This window comes from Gekko japonicus, unplaced genomic scaffold (genome assembly GCF_001447785.1).
Source record: "Gekko japonicus isolate JY-2015 unplaced genomic scaffold, Gekko_japonicus_V1.1 scaffold166, whole genome shotgun sequence".
NCBI classification, from domain to species: Eukaryota; Metazoa; Chordata; class Lepidosauria; order Squamata; family Gekkonidae; genus Gekko; species Gekko japonicus.
In genome coordinates, this window is record NW_015173127.1 from 1,166,465 (window position 1) to 1,180,854 (window position 14,390).

General features: G+C 50.2%; 1 protein-coding gene across 1 annotated transcript in view; it reads left to right on the top strand.

The window, feature by feature from the left end:
• Positions 1-14,390, top strand: part of PRKCH (protein kinase C, eta) — a 193,624-nt gene that overhangs the window by 115,802 nt on the left and 63,432 nt on the right. Inside the window, exon 10 of the mRNA XM_015422013.1 lies at positions 12,470-12,624. Within this exon, the coding sequence (XP_015277499.1) occupies positions 12,470-12,624 (155 nt within the window). The remainder of the gene's footprint in view (positions 1-12,469; positions 12,625-14,390) is intronic.

A 14,390-nucleotide genomic window follows, 5' to 3' on the forward strand; every position in this document is an offset into this window, starting at 1 on the left:
AGTCTCTGATCAGTTTACTCAATCAAGTGGGAGAGTCCACAGACACCGGAGAGACACATTAAAAATGGTACTACTCGGGAACCGGGTAGGGGAGCATTTAATCCTTCCAGGAGGTCGGAGATGCCGTGATTCAACAAGACGTCTTCCAGGGGGAGACTGCGGCTTAAAACTGCAGTGCTGGGATTTATTTGCATTTTTGATGCTTCAATGAGGAGCAATAGATATACTCCTTGTTTTCCTACATATCCCCTTGTCCCTGAGACATTCTCCCTCTGGTCGAGTCCAGACGGGCAGTTTGCCCCAATATAGGCGCGTGTGAGGAACGTTTCACAACCGGATTAAATGGGCCATTCACACAGGCACATCTGTCCGGCGTTCCCCAGCTGTACTCAACCCGTCTTGTAACGTTTCGCTCCCGAGTTTAAAAGATACCTGGTGAAAGTGGTAGGAAAACCTGGAAAGCGCAATTATCCCGCATCTATCCCGCACCAACAAAGTGTGAACACCAAAAGCCGCATTTTTCCGGGCCAACAGTGTGAACACTCCCTTGCGCCTCCTCCCAGTATGCTCCTGCATCAGTCGCTGCAGTGTGAACAGGAAAACCCGAAACAGTTTGTTCTGGGTCTTTTTTGCCATGACTGCCTCCTGCTTCAAACTGCCTGTCTGAACTCAACCTCTCTCTCTCTCTCTCTCTCTCTCTCTCTCTCTCTCTCTCTCTTTTCCATCTCTGTCTCTCTCTCTCTCTCTCTCTCTCTCTCATTGCCAACTCTGGATTGGTTAATTCATGGCAATTTGGGGCTGGAGCTGGGGGTGGTGGTGCTATTAAGGTTAACTAGTGTGGTTAGTTATTATATACTGGGCTTGAGACAGCTTTTCTCAAAAGTGATTTCTTTATTCGGCTCAGAACACAACCACCTACACAGAGACCAATCCCAACTTATATACAATTTAGAACTAGCTAAACCACACCCCTAGAATACTAAGGTCCAATCATGAGTGAGCGCTTAAGACCAATAGGGTTTGTTCCCGCCAAAAGTCATAGTCTTTCTTGATTGGTCCATTCCACAACATCAGCCAATCAGGTTGTTGATTTTAGGATACTGGGAGTCTACGGAGCTTGTGACTGAAGCTCAGGCTCATTCTCCATTCAGGCTATCTACATAAGGTAATACATAACATTAGTCCAGTCACCATTAGTTAGCAGAGTGCTTAAATGAAGCTACAGACGCAGGAGCGTCACTTCACCAGGTTACTCAGCTTCCAAAGCTACACAGAGCCACGTTGCTAATTTAGAAGAGAAATACTTCTCTCTTTATTTGGGAAGTACACTTTGGATAGGAAAGAGCAGGGACAGGATAGAGTACTAACTTACTAGCTAAAGGATGGAGGCGGATGGCGAGAGGCCCGTCTGCCTCATGGTGCCAAGAGAGGACCGCATGTCATCCTTCTTGGTGTGTGCAGGTAGAGAGCAAGTCTTCATTCAGAGAGAGAGAAGCAGGAAAAGGGAAGCTGGTCCCTGAGAACACAATTGGCATTTCAAAGGGGACAGGGGCAGAAGAGTAGACACAGGAAGAAAGGTCAGTGTGCCTGTCTAGCCATCTAGCCTCTCTTGCCACTCAGTCTGGAGGTCTGAGACAGGGGGCTTCGCATCCGGAACGTTCAACAGGGGTTAGGGAGGGCCCTCAGCAGGATCGAATGCCATACAGTCCGGCTTCCAAAGCAGGTATTTTCTCCAGGGGACCTGTAAAAAAGAGCAAGAGTCCAGCGGCGCCTTATGTTCAGCCGAAAACTCTTTTGATTTAATTCGACCTGTTGGTTCTGAGCCAACCTTCTGGGGCAACAGAAAACAACTCTACGCCGTCCTCGATATGACAGCCCTTCAAGGACTTGAAGATGGATATCATATCGCCTCTCAGTCATCTCCTCTCCAGGCTAAACGTAGCCAGATCCTTCCACCTTTCCTTTTTGGACTCTGTGTCCAGACCCCCTCACCATCTTTGTTTGGCCTTAACTGTATAACTTTTGTTTTAGGATTTTGCTGGGGGGGGGGGGGGGGGGGGCCATGGCCCTGCTGCTACACTTTTTGGCCTCTAGATGGCAGGCAAAGCAAGCCGAAGGTCCTCCGGTGGACCCAGCTGTCTGCCTGCTTGCGGCAAAAAAATGAACAGGCGCTTGAGTCACATGATCCTTTCAAATCCCAGGAAAGGTTATCTGAGGCAACGGAGCAGCTGCAGCCTTAGCGGACCTCACTCCGATTAGTATTCTTCCAAATGGACAGGCAGCCGAAAGCCTCTTTGAATCTCTGCTTTTATTCTGACAGGACTTTCTTTTTTAAAAAATAATAATAATCAGGTATCAGTTTCACAGGGGCTCCCTTAGCTGTACTGAAAGGTTCACAAAGTTATTCGGATAAATCATTAGGGGCTGTGTGGTCTATGCTTTTGTTGCAGAGCTTGCTGAAACTAGGATCCTGCCAGGGGATTTTGCACCATTCCTTCGTGCAGGGGTCATTTCGTAGAAAAAGAGGTGCAGGAGCTCATTAGCATAAGTTATTTGCATATGTCACCCCCCCTGACATCACCAGAAGTGTGTCAGAAGGCAACACCCACCGCTCAGGCTCCACTGGACTGTTTTGGATTGCTAGCTGCTGGGGGGGGGAATGTGCAGATCTGTCCTCGCAGAGGAGGGAGAGCTTGTACCTGAATAAAACTTGGTCTTAAAGGTGCCACTGGACTGTTTTGGATTGCTAGCTATGGGGGGGGGATGCACAGATCTGCCCTCACAGAGGAGGGAGAGCTTGTACCTGAAGGCGGGTCGGCGGGGGGGGGGGGGTGCTGCACATTTGCTCCTCGTGGCCTGACTGAGGGCTACTGGGAGCAGGGGGGGGCTTGTTGCATGTGCCCGCCCCCTGAGCTCCTTACTGCCGGAGCTCCGCTCCTGTGCGCTCCTGCAGGAAATGACCCCTGCCTTTGTGTCATGTTAACACTTACACTTTGCTTCAATTCTGGTTTTTAGATTTCGGTTTGGTTCTACAACCCGAATCTTATTTCATTCTTTATTGAATGTCCCATCCTGTCAAGTAGGTAGGTAGGTAGGTAGGTAGATGATAGATAGATAGATAGATAGATAGATAGATAGATAGATAGATAGATAGATAGATATTTTTTTTTGTATTTGTGTGTATGTATGTCTGCGCCTGTAAGTCATGTTGACCTCTGGTGACTGACCCCTAGTGGGGGCACAGAGGATATTCAGAGAGGTGGCTGAATAAAGCCTGCCCCTGCCTCCCGCCTCTGGTATTCTAAGGAGGTCTCCCATCCAGGTACTTGCCAGAGTCGACCCTGCTTAGCTTCCGAAATCTGACGATCCAGGTCAAGGCCCTGTCAATTATATCGACTCACTCTGTAATCCACCTTGAGTCCAGGTGAGAAAGGCGGACTAGAAACAACGTAAATTAATAAAACAGAAGGAGGCCAGAGGTGTCATTCAGTGTCATGGAATCATAGAGTTGGAAGGGATCTCCAGGGCCATCTAGTCCAACCCCCTGCACAAGGCAGGAAATTCACAACTACCTCCCCACACACTTGCCGTGACCCCCGTTCCATGCCCAGAAGATGACAAAAAACCTTCCAGGATCCCTGGCCAAACTGGCCTGGAGAAAAATGGCTTCCTGACCCCAAAGTGGTGATTGGCATTTCCCTGGGCATGTAAGAAAGGGTCATGAGAACGAAGCACTGAGGCAACCCTCCCTGCCCTCCCTCTCATCATCTGCCTCAGTTCACAGAATCCGCATTGTTGTCAGATGGCCATTCTAGCCTCTGTTTGAAAACCTCCGAAGAAGGAGAGCCCACCACCTCCCGAGGAAGCCTGTTTGTGCGCATGTGCATGAAAGCTTATACCCACAATTAAACTTTGTTGGTCTTAAAGGTGCCACTGGACTCGGACTTTGGTCTGCATGCCATAAGAACATCAGAACATCCCTCCTGGACCCGCACATCAGTTCCTCTAGTCCAGCATCCTCTGTCACATGGTGGCTAATCTACAACAATATTTGACATCAGTATATTGCTCCAATTCTGTCAACTATACTGGAAAGATCTGAACAGCTTTTATGTCTCTCTCCTCCTTTCAGACTCCCCTCGGGATAACCCACAAAGTTGCCAAATTTTGCCTGCAGGTGCATGGGATTACACAAGGGGCTGATTGACTTTGCCTGCCTGTTGGAAGAGGGGTTTCCTTTTCTTGTCCCCCCCTTCCCCCTTAATCTTTGTTCATTGTTTTATGCTTGTCACATTGCTGTGTTTTATTATTTTGCTGATTCTTTAGAGCTGATCTTGTATCAGAATAAAGTCTCTCAATGGTGGCCAATCAGATGCCCTTGGAAGACACACTAGCAAGGCACAGGGGCCGAATCCTTTGCTCCCCCCCCCCCGTTGGCCCCACAGATACTGGTAATAAAGACACTGGTGGTGGTGGTAAGTGCCATCAAGTCGCAGCTGACTTATGGCGACCCCGTAGGGTTTTCAAGACAAGAGATGTTCAGAGGTGGTTTGCCATTGCCTGCCTCCACATCTATGGTCAAAGCAATGGTATTCCCAGTAGTAATGTACGGCTGTGAGAGTTGGACCATAAGGAAGACCAAGCGCTGAAGAAGAAATGCTTTCGAATTATGGTGCTGGAGAAGACTCTGGAGAGTCTTCTGGACTGCAAGGAGATCGAATCAGTCAATCCTAAAAGAAATCAACCCTGACTGTTGTTCCCTGGAAGGATAGATACTGAAGCTGAAGCTCAAATACTTTGGCCACCAAATGAGAAGGGAGCACTCACTGGAGAAGACCCTGATGCTGGGAAAGACTGAAGGTCAAAGAAGAAGGGGACGGCAAAGGATGAGATGGCTGGACAGTGTAATCGATGCAACGAACATGAAGTTGAGCAAACTCCGGAGCACGATGGAAGACAGGAGGGCCTGGCGTGATGTGGTCCAGGGGGTCACGAAGAGTCAGACTTGACTGTGCGACTGAACAACAACAGCAGCAACACCTCCACGTCACACCCCTGAGATCTGATGAGATCTGGAAGCTAAGCAGGGTCAGCCCTGGGTAGTATTTGGGTGGGAGGCCTCCAAGGGAGTCCAGGGTCGTGACGCAGAGGCAGGCAACGGCGAACCACCTCTGAACGTCTCTCACCTTGAAAACCCTACGGGGTTGCCATAAGTCAGTTGCAACTTGGCAGTTTGGTGTAGTGGTTAGGAGCGCACACTCTAATCTGGGAGAACCAGGTTTGATTCCCCACTTCTCCACATGCAGCTGCTGGTGTGACCTTGGGTCAGTTATAAGTTGTTTCAGAGCTGTTCTCTCAATGCCAGTTCTCAAAAGAGCTCTCTCAGCCCCACCTACCTCACAGGGGGTCTGTTCTGGGGAGGGGAAGGGAAGGGAAAGGAGATTGTAAAGTGCCTCCTCCTCCTCCTCCTCCTCCTCCTCCTCTTCTTCTGTTAAATACTGGGTCCCATGGATGGTCCAACCCCAAGCTTAGAGATCAGCTCTGCTTTATTAGTGATTTAGCCAGAACGATGCAAAGACCGAGGGCAAATGGCCCTGTTTAAATAGCATACAAAACACCACCCACTCCCCAGACAACTACTAACGATAGGCTATTGTCAGACCCGTAACTTCCTCATTGGTCACCTCCAGAGTCCTGTTGGGCTATTGTTCTAGAGCTCCAAGCTCAGCCAGTCTCTGGTAAAAACAGTCCTGGAATGTTCCAGTCCCAATACCTAACATCTTCCCACGACCATTTTGCCCTGACCTGGATAGACCAGGCTAGACAAGTCTCATCAGATTTGGGAAGCTAAGCAGGGTCAGTCCCGGTTAGTCATTGGATGGGAGACCACCAAGGAAGTTCAGGGTCGCTATGCAGAGGCAGGCAATGGCCACCCCACCTCTGAAAGTCTCTTGCCCTGAAAGCTCTCCGGGGTCGCCATAAGTTGGCTGTGATCTGACAGCACTTCCCACTGCTTATTTGTAAGACTGGTTCCCAGACTGCTGGGTCATTGAACTGTTAAATAAATGAAGACAGAGAATTCCTGTCCATGGGAGCGTGTTCGCTGCACCGCAGAAGACAATGTTATCAAAAATCAAGGTTTCAGCTCATTGCTGATGGAGGTCATTCTTCAGCAATGCCCACACAGAGAGTCAAGGACAGAAATCTGAACTCCCCTAGATGTCCGCAGTCATAATTTCTGCTCCCTGCACATTTGTTGCTGTCCCGTAGTGACTTCATCATTTCCCTCCAAAGCCCCTTCTCCCAGCACCTGCCTGGAACTGTAGTGCTGCACTGAATCGAGTTCCATGTGCTGGGAAAACCCGAGAGCAGTGGCGCAGGCAGTAAAAACCTGCAAGAAACTCCATCAGCGAATAGCCATAGGCTGTTCGAGACCCACCGCGGCCGGGGTGAGCTCCCGGCCCTTGTCCCAGCTCCCGCCCACCCAGCGGTTCGAAAGCTCTGCAAGTAGATAAATGGGTACCTGCTCCAGGAGCAGGGGGCACCCTCCTCCCTTCGGGGCGGTGTGCAGCAGGAGAGATGGCGGAAGCAGCGGTGTGGCGTGGCAGAGACCCGGGGACTCGGCAAGAAGCATGGCGACCATCCGATGCAGAGCGGCGGCGGAATCCGGACAAGGATTGGACCGGAGGCGTGGTGATGCGGCCCGTGGCGCGACGGAGCCAATTGGACGTAGATAGCAGCTGCAGCCGTCGCACAGCCGCGCACCGGGAAAAGGTCTCGCCGGAAGGAGTCGCTGTGAATAAGAGCTGTGCGGAAAAAACACGCCGTGCCAGGAGGTGAAGTGCCCACCATGAAGGAGCCGGGAGAAAGAAAGAGAGAACCCTGCTGCCTGGGTGCTGGTAGGCTGTCACCTTCCCCTGTATAATTGTGGCCCTAGATAGGTATAACTAATTACATGTAAACCGCTCCGAGCCTATGGGAAGGAGCGGTATAGAAGTCGAACAAATAAATAAATAAATAGGGGAGTCAAGGGCATATATGCTAATTGCAGGACATGACATCTTTAGGAGGAGGTAGCATCCAGCAATTTGGCCTCCTGTTCTCTGGAAGAACTTCCTGACAGAGCGATTCCTCAGTAGAACAGGCTTCCTCGGGAGGTGGTGGGCTCCCCTTCCTTGGAGGTTTCTAAGCAGAGGCTAGATGGCCATCTGACAGCAATGCGGACTCCGTGAACTTGGGCAGATCATGAGAGGGAGGGCAGGAAGGGTTGCCTCAGTGCTTGGTTCTCGTGGCCCTTTCTTTCACACACCCAGGGAAATGCCGGTCTCCACTTTGGGGTCAGGCAGCAATTTCTCTCCAGGTCACATTGGCCGGGGATGTTGGAGGTTTTTTGTCATCTTCTGGGCATGGAATAGCGGTCACTGGGTGTGGGTGGGTGTGGGGGGAGGTATTTGTGAATTTCCTGCCTTGTGCACGGGGTTGGATGAGACGGCCCTGGAGGTCCCTTCCAGCTCTATGATTCTATGATTCTCTGTAACCGCAGGCTGCCAGACATCAAAATGCCATGGGGGAGGGGGGGTTGAGAACCAGACTCAGAGGTTCATCAGATACATTCCCTCCCGGCTCCCCAATGTTTCCCTAACCTTCCAGTGCACGATTCAGCAGAGTAGCCCTGTTTGTCTGAAGCAGCAGAACAAAGTTGGAGTCCAATGACACCTGGGCATAAGCGTTCATGTGCATGCACACTTCTTTAGAGTCTTCCAGACCGTGCTCATCCTTGGACTTTGGCAGATTTTTGAGAGGATCCTTTAAGAAACAGCTACTGTGTCTGCGGTAGCATTAAAAAACAATGTGGTGTAGTGCTTAGAACGTTTGACGAGACTTGGGTACTGATTCCCACTCAGCCATGAGAGCCAGTTTGGTGCGGTGGTTAAGTTTGCGGACTCTCATCTGGGAGAACTGGGTTTGATTCCCCACTCCTCTACTTGCAGCTGCTGGATGACCTTGGGCAAGCCGTAGTTCTTAAAGATAGTTCTCTCAGAGCTCTCTCAGCCCCACCTCCCTCACAGGGTGTCTGTTGTGGGGAGGGGGAAGGGAAAGGAGTTTGTAAGCCGCTCTGAGACTCCGAGTGAAGTTGTTGTTCAGTCGCACAGTCGGGTCCAACTCTTCGCGACCCCATGGACCAGCTCCCGCCAGGCCTTCCTGTCTTCCGCCGTCCTCTGAAGTTTGCTCAACTTCATGTTCGTTGCATCTATGACACTGCCTAACCATCTCATCCTTTGCCGTCCCCGTCTTCTTTGACCTTCAGTCTTTCCCAGCATCAGGGTCTTCTCCAGTGAAGGGCCGGGTATAAATCCAATCTCTTCTTCTTCCTCTTCTCGTTGGGTTATCTTGGAGGCTGACACCCCTAATTTGACCCATGGCAGTTCTTTAAAGGTGAGAAATGGTCCTTTGGATCTGGTCTTAATTCCCACAAGTCCTTGAAGCACTTTTTTTGAAGGGGCAATTTACTCCTGAGTAGATCCCTGTGCAGGACCGTGGTGGCTCTTGTCCTTCCCCCTCCCCTGCTTCCACAGAGTCCTTGGCAAAGACCTTGGAGGGGGACGCAGAGGAACAATCCTATCTCGGCTCGTAAGCCCATGTGGCACAAACATCTGAACCTGCTGTGAGCCACATAAATCGTTCTCATTTCTTTGAAAGTTACTTTGTTCACTTACAGTAATGCTTCTCTGTCTGGCTTGGCTGTAACCCAGAGCAGTTGTGCAAGTGGGATTGTTCTCGGTACATCCACCAACTTCGGATGTCACAGTTTCCTCTCGGCTCCGCCTCTTCCTGGCCACTTCTTAGAATTGCCAGCCACGATCCTTGCCAAGAGCACGCATGCATTCTGGTTTGAACCCATCTCACCTCTGCCCTTACGGGTAATCCTGGAAAGCTGGACTCTGTGACCTCCATGAATTATGCAGCCCCCATAAGCATCCCTTGATTCGTAGCATGTATAATTTATGCTTTGCCTGGGAAAGCCATGGTACACGGGTTAGTGTGTTTCAGGACACTGTCGGTGCTAATTCTGTACACATTCTGGGCAATGCTTCCTCTAAGCTGTGGAGTCTTGTGAGCAAAAATTCTACTCTGTGAGCTACTGGCATCAACGTTGTGAGCGAGCAATTTGGCCGCTGCGTAAATTGCTCTGGAGCCATCCTTCCTGGGCTAAGACGAAACTGTGTGAGCTGGAGGCTAAAAAACTGTGAGCTAGCTCACCCTAACTCAGCTCAGAGGGAGCACTGATTCTGGGCTTACTCCCTTTGATGGAAGAGACCTTGGGCAAGCCATAGTTCTGATAGGAGCTGTTCTTCAAAAGAGCAGTTTCTGTGAAGAGCTCTCTCAGCCCCACCTAACCTCACAGGGTGCCTGTTGTGGGGAGGGGAAGGGGAAGGAGACTGTAAGCTGCTCTGAGACTCTGAGTGAAGGGCGGAGTATACATCCAATCTCCTCCTCCTCTTCCTCCTCCTCTTCTTCTGTATTCACACATGAACACATACATGTAGCTGCCTTAATTGGTCTTTCAAGCTCAGTACTGACTACCCAGACTGACAGTTTCTCTCCAGGGTCCCAGGTGGAGGCCTTTCACATCACCTACCGCCGGAACCTGGAGATGCCAGGAATCGAACCTGGGACCTTCTGGATGCCAAGCAGAGGTTCCACCACTGAGCCACACTATCTTTCCCCCCTTTTTAGAGCTGCACTAAGTAACATCGCTCGGCAGCCACTATGGCTGTTCGAGCACCACCGCGGTCGAGGTGAGCTCTCGACCTATATCCCAGCTCCCGCCCACCCAGCGGTTCGAAAGCAATTAGTTGCAAGTAGATAAATGGGCAACCACCCTTAGTAGGGTGGGGGCACCCTGCCTAGTGTGGTGGACAACAGCAGCAGCAGCGGCAACGAAATATCGGCCCGAAGATCGGAGGTGGCGTGGCGCAGCGGGACGGCAGTGGCCAGAAAGGACGAGACACCTGAGCGGCTGCCGGCGAGATGGGCGAGACGGGCGCATGATGGCGTTGGACGCTGGCGTAAAGCGGAGCCGGAAGGACGCTGCTGGAACCAGAGGAAGGCGTGAATCGTGCGACCGAAGGAAAGAACTGCCGCCGGATCGAAATGGCGCCCACCGGGAACAAAGCGAAGCGCCGAGCCGAGAGCGAGCATGTCAACCCACCACCACAGGGGTGCCGGTAGGAAACCCCACCCCCATAAACTCTGTGGCCATAGTTAGGGTAATTTGTGTGACTAGCACCATATGTAAGCCGCTCAGAGACCCCCTGAGAAAGGGGGTTCGAGCGGGATATAAAGTCTAAAGTTAAATAAATAAATTAAATTAAAAAATTGAATGCCTTTCCAGACAGGCTTGCCAAGTCTTGGTTGGGAGATTCCTGGAGATTTGTTTGGTGGGGAAAGTGGAGTTTGGAGAGGGAAGGGACCTCAGTGGGATATAATGCCGTAGTGTCCACCCTCCAAAGCAGCCATTTTTTCCAGGGGGAGCTGATCTCCAGAGTTCTGGAGATCAGTTGTAATTCTTAGGGTCACCAGTCCAGGTTGGGAAATCCTTGGAGATTTGGGGGTGCATCCTGGGGAAGGTAGGCTTTGGGGAGGGGAGAGACCTCAGCAGGACATAACGCCATAGAATGCACCCTCCAGACTGGCCATTTTCTCCAGGGGAACGCTGTCATCTGGAGATAAGTTGTAATACCAGGAGATCTCCAGGCCCCACCTGGAGGTTGGGAACCCTACTTCTAGAGATACTGCACTGCTCTGAAATGACCTTTCATTATTTGAAAAGCTCTGCTGCCTGTTACACTTTTTCCAGGTCGCCATAGAAAGGGCCAAAGCAAAGCCAGTTTGCTGACTAGAAGCATGCACGATAAGGCTTCAACGTGCACCTGCAGTGTGGAGACTTTCCCAAGGTGACAGCAGATATCTGTGATGTATTTTTAGGGTTCTAGGCCAGAGGGCACGCCTGCTGTAGCTTCAGCACTTCACCGCAGAGCCAGCAGAAGACACCTTTCTCTTTTCTGATTTATAATTTTTATTAATTTTAACAGTTTCATTACAATACAATAGCACTGGAGGTATGATAAACATTCATAGAAATAACTGACCATAACCATAACACGCCTAAGCATGCAAGCAAACAATCAAGTTTTATGTTAGGAGAAGCTGAATGCAACTTACTGTTCTATGGCCCCGGTCACAAGGAGAATTTGCCGCGCAAAAGGCACGACTGTCGGGTGGGTTTTCGGGGCGCGATCACACCGCAACATCTGGGAAGTGTAGCGCACCGAAGATGCGGAGTTAAAAAGTACCAAGGAAAGTGCACTAGTGTCCGGAAAACACGCCGCACAGGTGGGCGTCTGATCGCGGGAGCGCTAGTATCCCATGGAATCCAGCGCCCGTCCACGTCCTGTTGCAAACCAGAAGCTTTTCGTAAGCGCATGCGCACAAACATGAAACTGAAAGCAGTGCTGCTCCGTGGATCTGTGCATGTGCACAAACACAAAACGCTGTGTGATCATGCCGCTCCGCTTCTTTGCCACGCTGCAGCATCGCCATGTGATCGCCAGCTAACAGCCAAAGCACGGAGACTCGGAGGACCCTGTGATGGGGCTACCACACTTTATTTTGCTCTGGGGTGAACAGCCACGCCTCCCCCCCCCCCCGCGTTATCTGGCCCGTGTCACCGGGGCCTATGTATATTTAATAGGTAAAGAGTAAGTGAGCATTAAAACCTAGTACAGGGTATCACACATAAGGTGTGGGTTGTAAGACAGAAGACCTATTTGTGCCATATACGTAATCTAAGAATGGGGACCACTGTTCCGCAAACGCGGAACAGTAATGATCAAGTTCCGATTGTAATAATCTGTCTGATAAGCAGTGTTCCCTCTACGCTGAGTTAGTGTGAGCTATCTCACAGTTTTTTAGCCTCCAGCTCACACATTTTTGTCTCCGCTCAGGAAGGATGGCTCCAGAGCAAACTAATTTGTGCAGTAGCCAAATCGCTCGCTCACAACTTTAATACCAGTAGCTCACAAAGTAGAATTTTTGCTCACAAGACTACACAGCTTAGAGGGAACATTGCTGATAAGCATTCCATAACAAAGCAATCCCAAATTTTATCTAGTCTCTGTTTTAAAACCTCCAAGGAAGGAGAGCCCTCTCCACCCCCTAAGGAAGCCCGTTCCACTGAGGAACTCTGTCAGGAAGTTCTTCCTATTACCAAAACCTCTTTTGATTTGATTTCAACCCATTGGTTCTGGTCTGACGTTCGGCATCTTTGATTATTATTTTTTTTGGCACTTGGGTTTGTTTAAAAAGAGAACATCCTTTGTTACAAGTTGATCGGTGTGGGGAAGGGGAAGGAACTCCTTTGAACAGGCCTCTGTTGACGTTGATGGTCTCTTTTGTCTTCCGTCAGGACCGTCTCTTCTTCGTCATGGAGTTTGTGAACGGAGGGGACCTGATGTTCCACATCCAGAAATCCCGTCGATTCGACGAAGCCCGGGCCCGGTTCTACGCCGCAGAAATCATTTCCGCTCTCATGTTCCTCCACGAGCAAGGCATCATTTACAGGTGAGCGAGTGCACGCCAATTATTTCTGTCCTTTGGTTCTCATGGCCTCAGCCGCACAAATTCGCAGTTGGCAATCTTAGATTTGAGAGGCTTGACTGTCCATAGGAGATGGTTCTGCGACACTAACAGGTGCGTACGAGGGAAAACATTTCAGGTGCAACTTCTTCCGAAGGCACAGGAGAATGTTGGGGAAAGATACATTCTCCCAAATTCTCCCTTTTACACAGGTCTTGACTAAAGGTAAAGGTAAACTGCGGTGGCTCAAGGGGTTAAGACGCTGAACTGCAGGCTGTGGAAGGTCGGTAGTTCAGCAGTTCGAGACCCGGATGCGCCGCATGACGGAGTGAGCTCCCAGTCTCTAGTTCCAGCTCCTGCCAACCTAGCAGTTCGAAAGCAAGAAATTGCAAGTAGATAAATAGGTACCACTTCGGTGGGAAGGTAACAACGTTCCGTGCACCTTGGTGTTTAGTCAATTAGATGGAAACGTCTTCAGACAGTGCTGGCTCTTCGGCTTTGAAACGGAGATGAGCACCGCAACCCTAGAGTCGGATTCGACTGGCTTTCGAGCAAGGGAACCTTTACCTTTACCTTTTTAAACATTTCCCCTAGCTCAAGGCCCAGTCATATCCGACTCTAGGGGGCAGTGTTCATCTCCGTTTCTTAGCTGTCCGAAGACCGTTTCCGTGGTCATGTGGCCAGCATGACTAGATGCCGAGACGCACAGAACTCTGTTACTTTCCCACCAAAGCAGTACCTATTTATCTACTTGCAATTTCTTGCTTTTGAACTGCTAGGTTGGCAGGAGTTGGGGCCAGAGACGGGAGCTCACTCCGTCATGCGGCACTCGGGTCTCGAACTGCCGATCTACCGACCTTCCGGTCTGCAGTTCAGCGTCATAACCATTGAGCCACTGCGGCCCTAGGTCTTGACTAGGGATGTGAATTCGGATATATCCGGTCCAAATATATATCAAAAAAACATCTTATTCATATCTTCCAGATATATTCAGGTGTCCATGTGGTATTTGGGGTTTTCTGGGATACTGGGCCCGAAAAATCCTGGAAATATTCAGGATTAGCTGCGAATATTGGGAGCCACCATTTGAAGGCTCCAGGGTTGTCTGCCCCCCCCCCCAGCCCCCGGTGTGTGTCTGTGTCTTCCTGGGCTTGGTATCGGCTTGCTGTGTTGGTTTTGCTTTGAACTTGGTTTTGTTGGTCTTGCACCCTTGTATTCTTTGCGCGCGTTGGTTTTGTGTCTGGTTCCCATGGGAAATAACGGAGCAAAAAGATATCAGAATCCCAAAAAAAACACACCTTTGGTCGGAATATCAAACAGGTATTTGGAAGCTGGAGAACCGGGAATACAGATATTTCTCGTCTCCCTGATATTTAGATACGAAGGCTACCAATTTTGTCTTGATAATTCAGGCATCCTAGTCTGTGTAAAAAGTTTTACAGCTGTAAACCACACTTTTATCAAGCCTCTGACAGAGCGGGCTGTAATCCGCAAAGGTCTGTGCTGGAATAAAATCTCGTTAGTCTTCAATGTTGCAGAAGTCAAATGTTTATTTTGGTGACTGTACATGGATTTCTTGGGGACATCAAAGGTGCCCTGCCATATCAGACCAGTCATAGAATGATAGAATCACAGAGTTGGAAGGGATCCCCAGGGTCATCTAGTCCAACCCCCTGCCCAATGCAGGAAATTTACAACAACCTCCCCCCCCCCCCGGGGACCCCTGCTCCATGCCCAGAAAATGGCAAAAA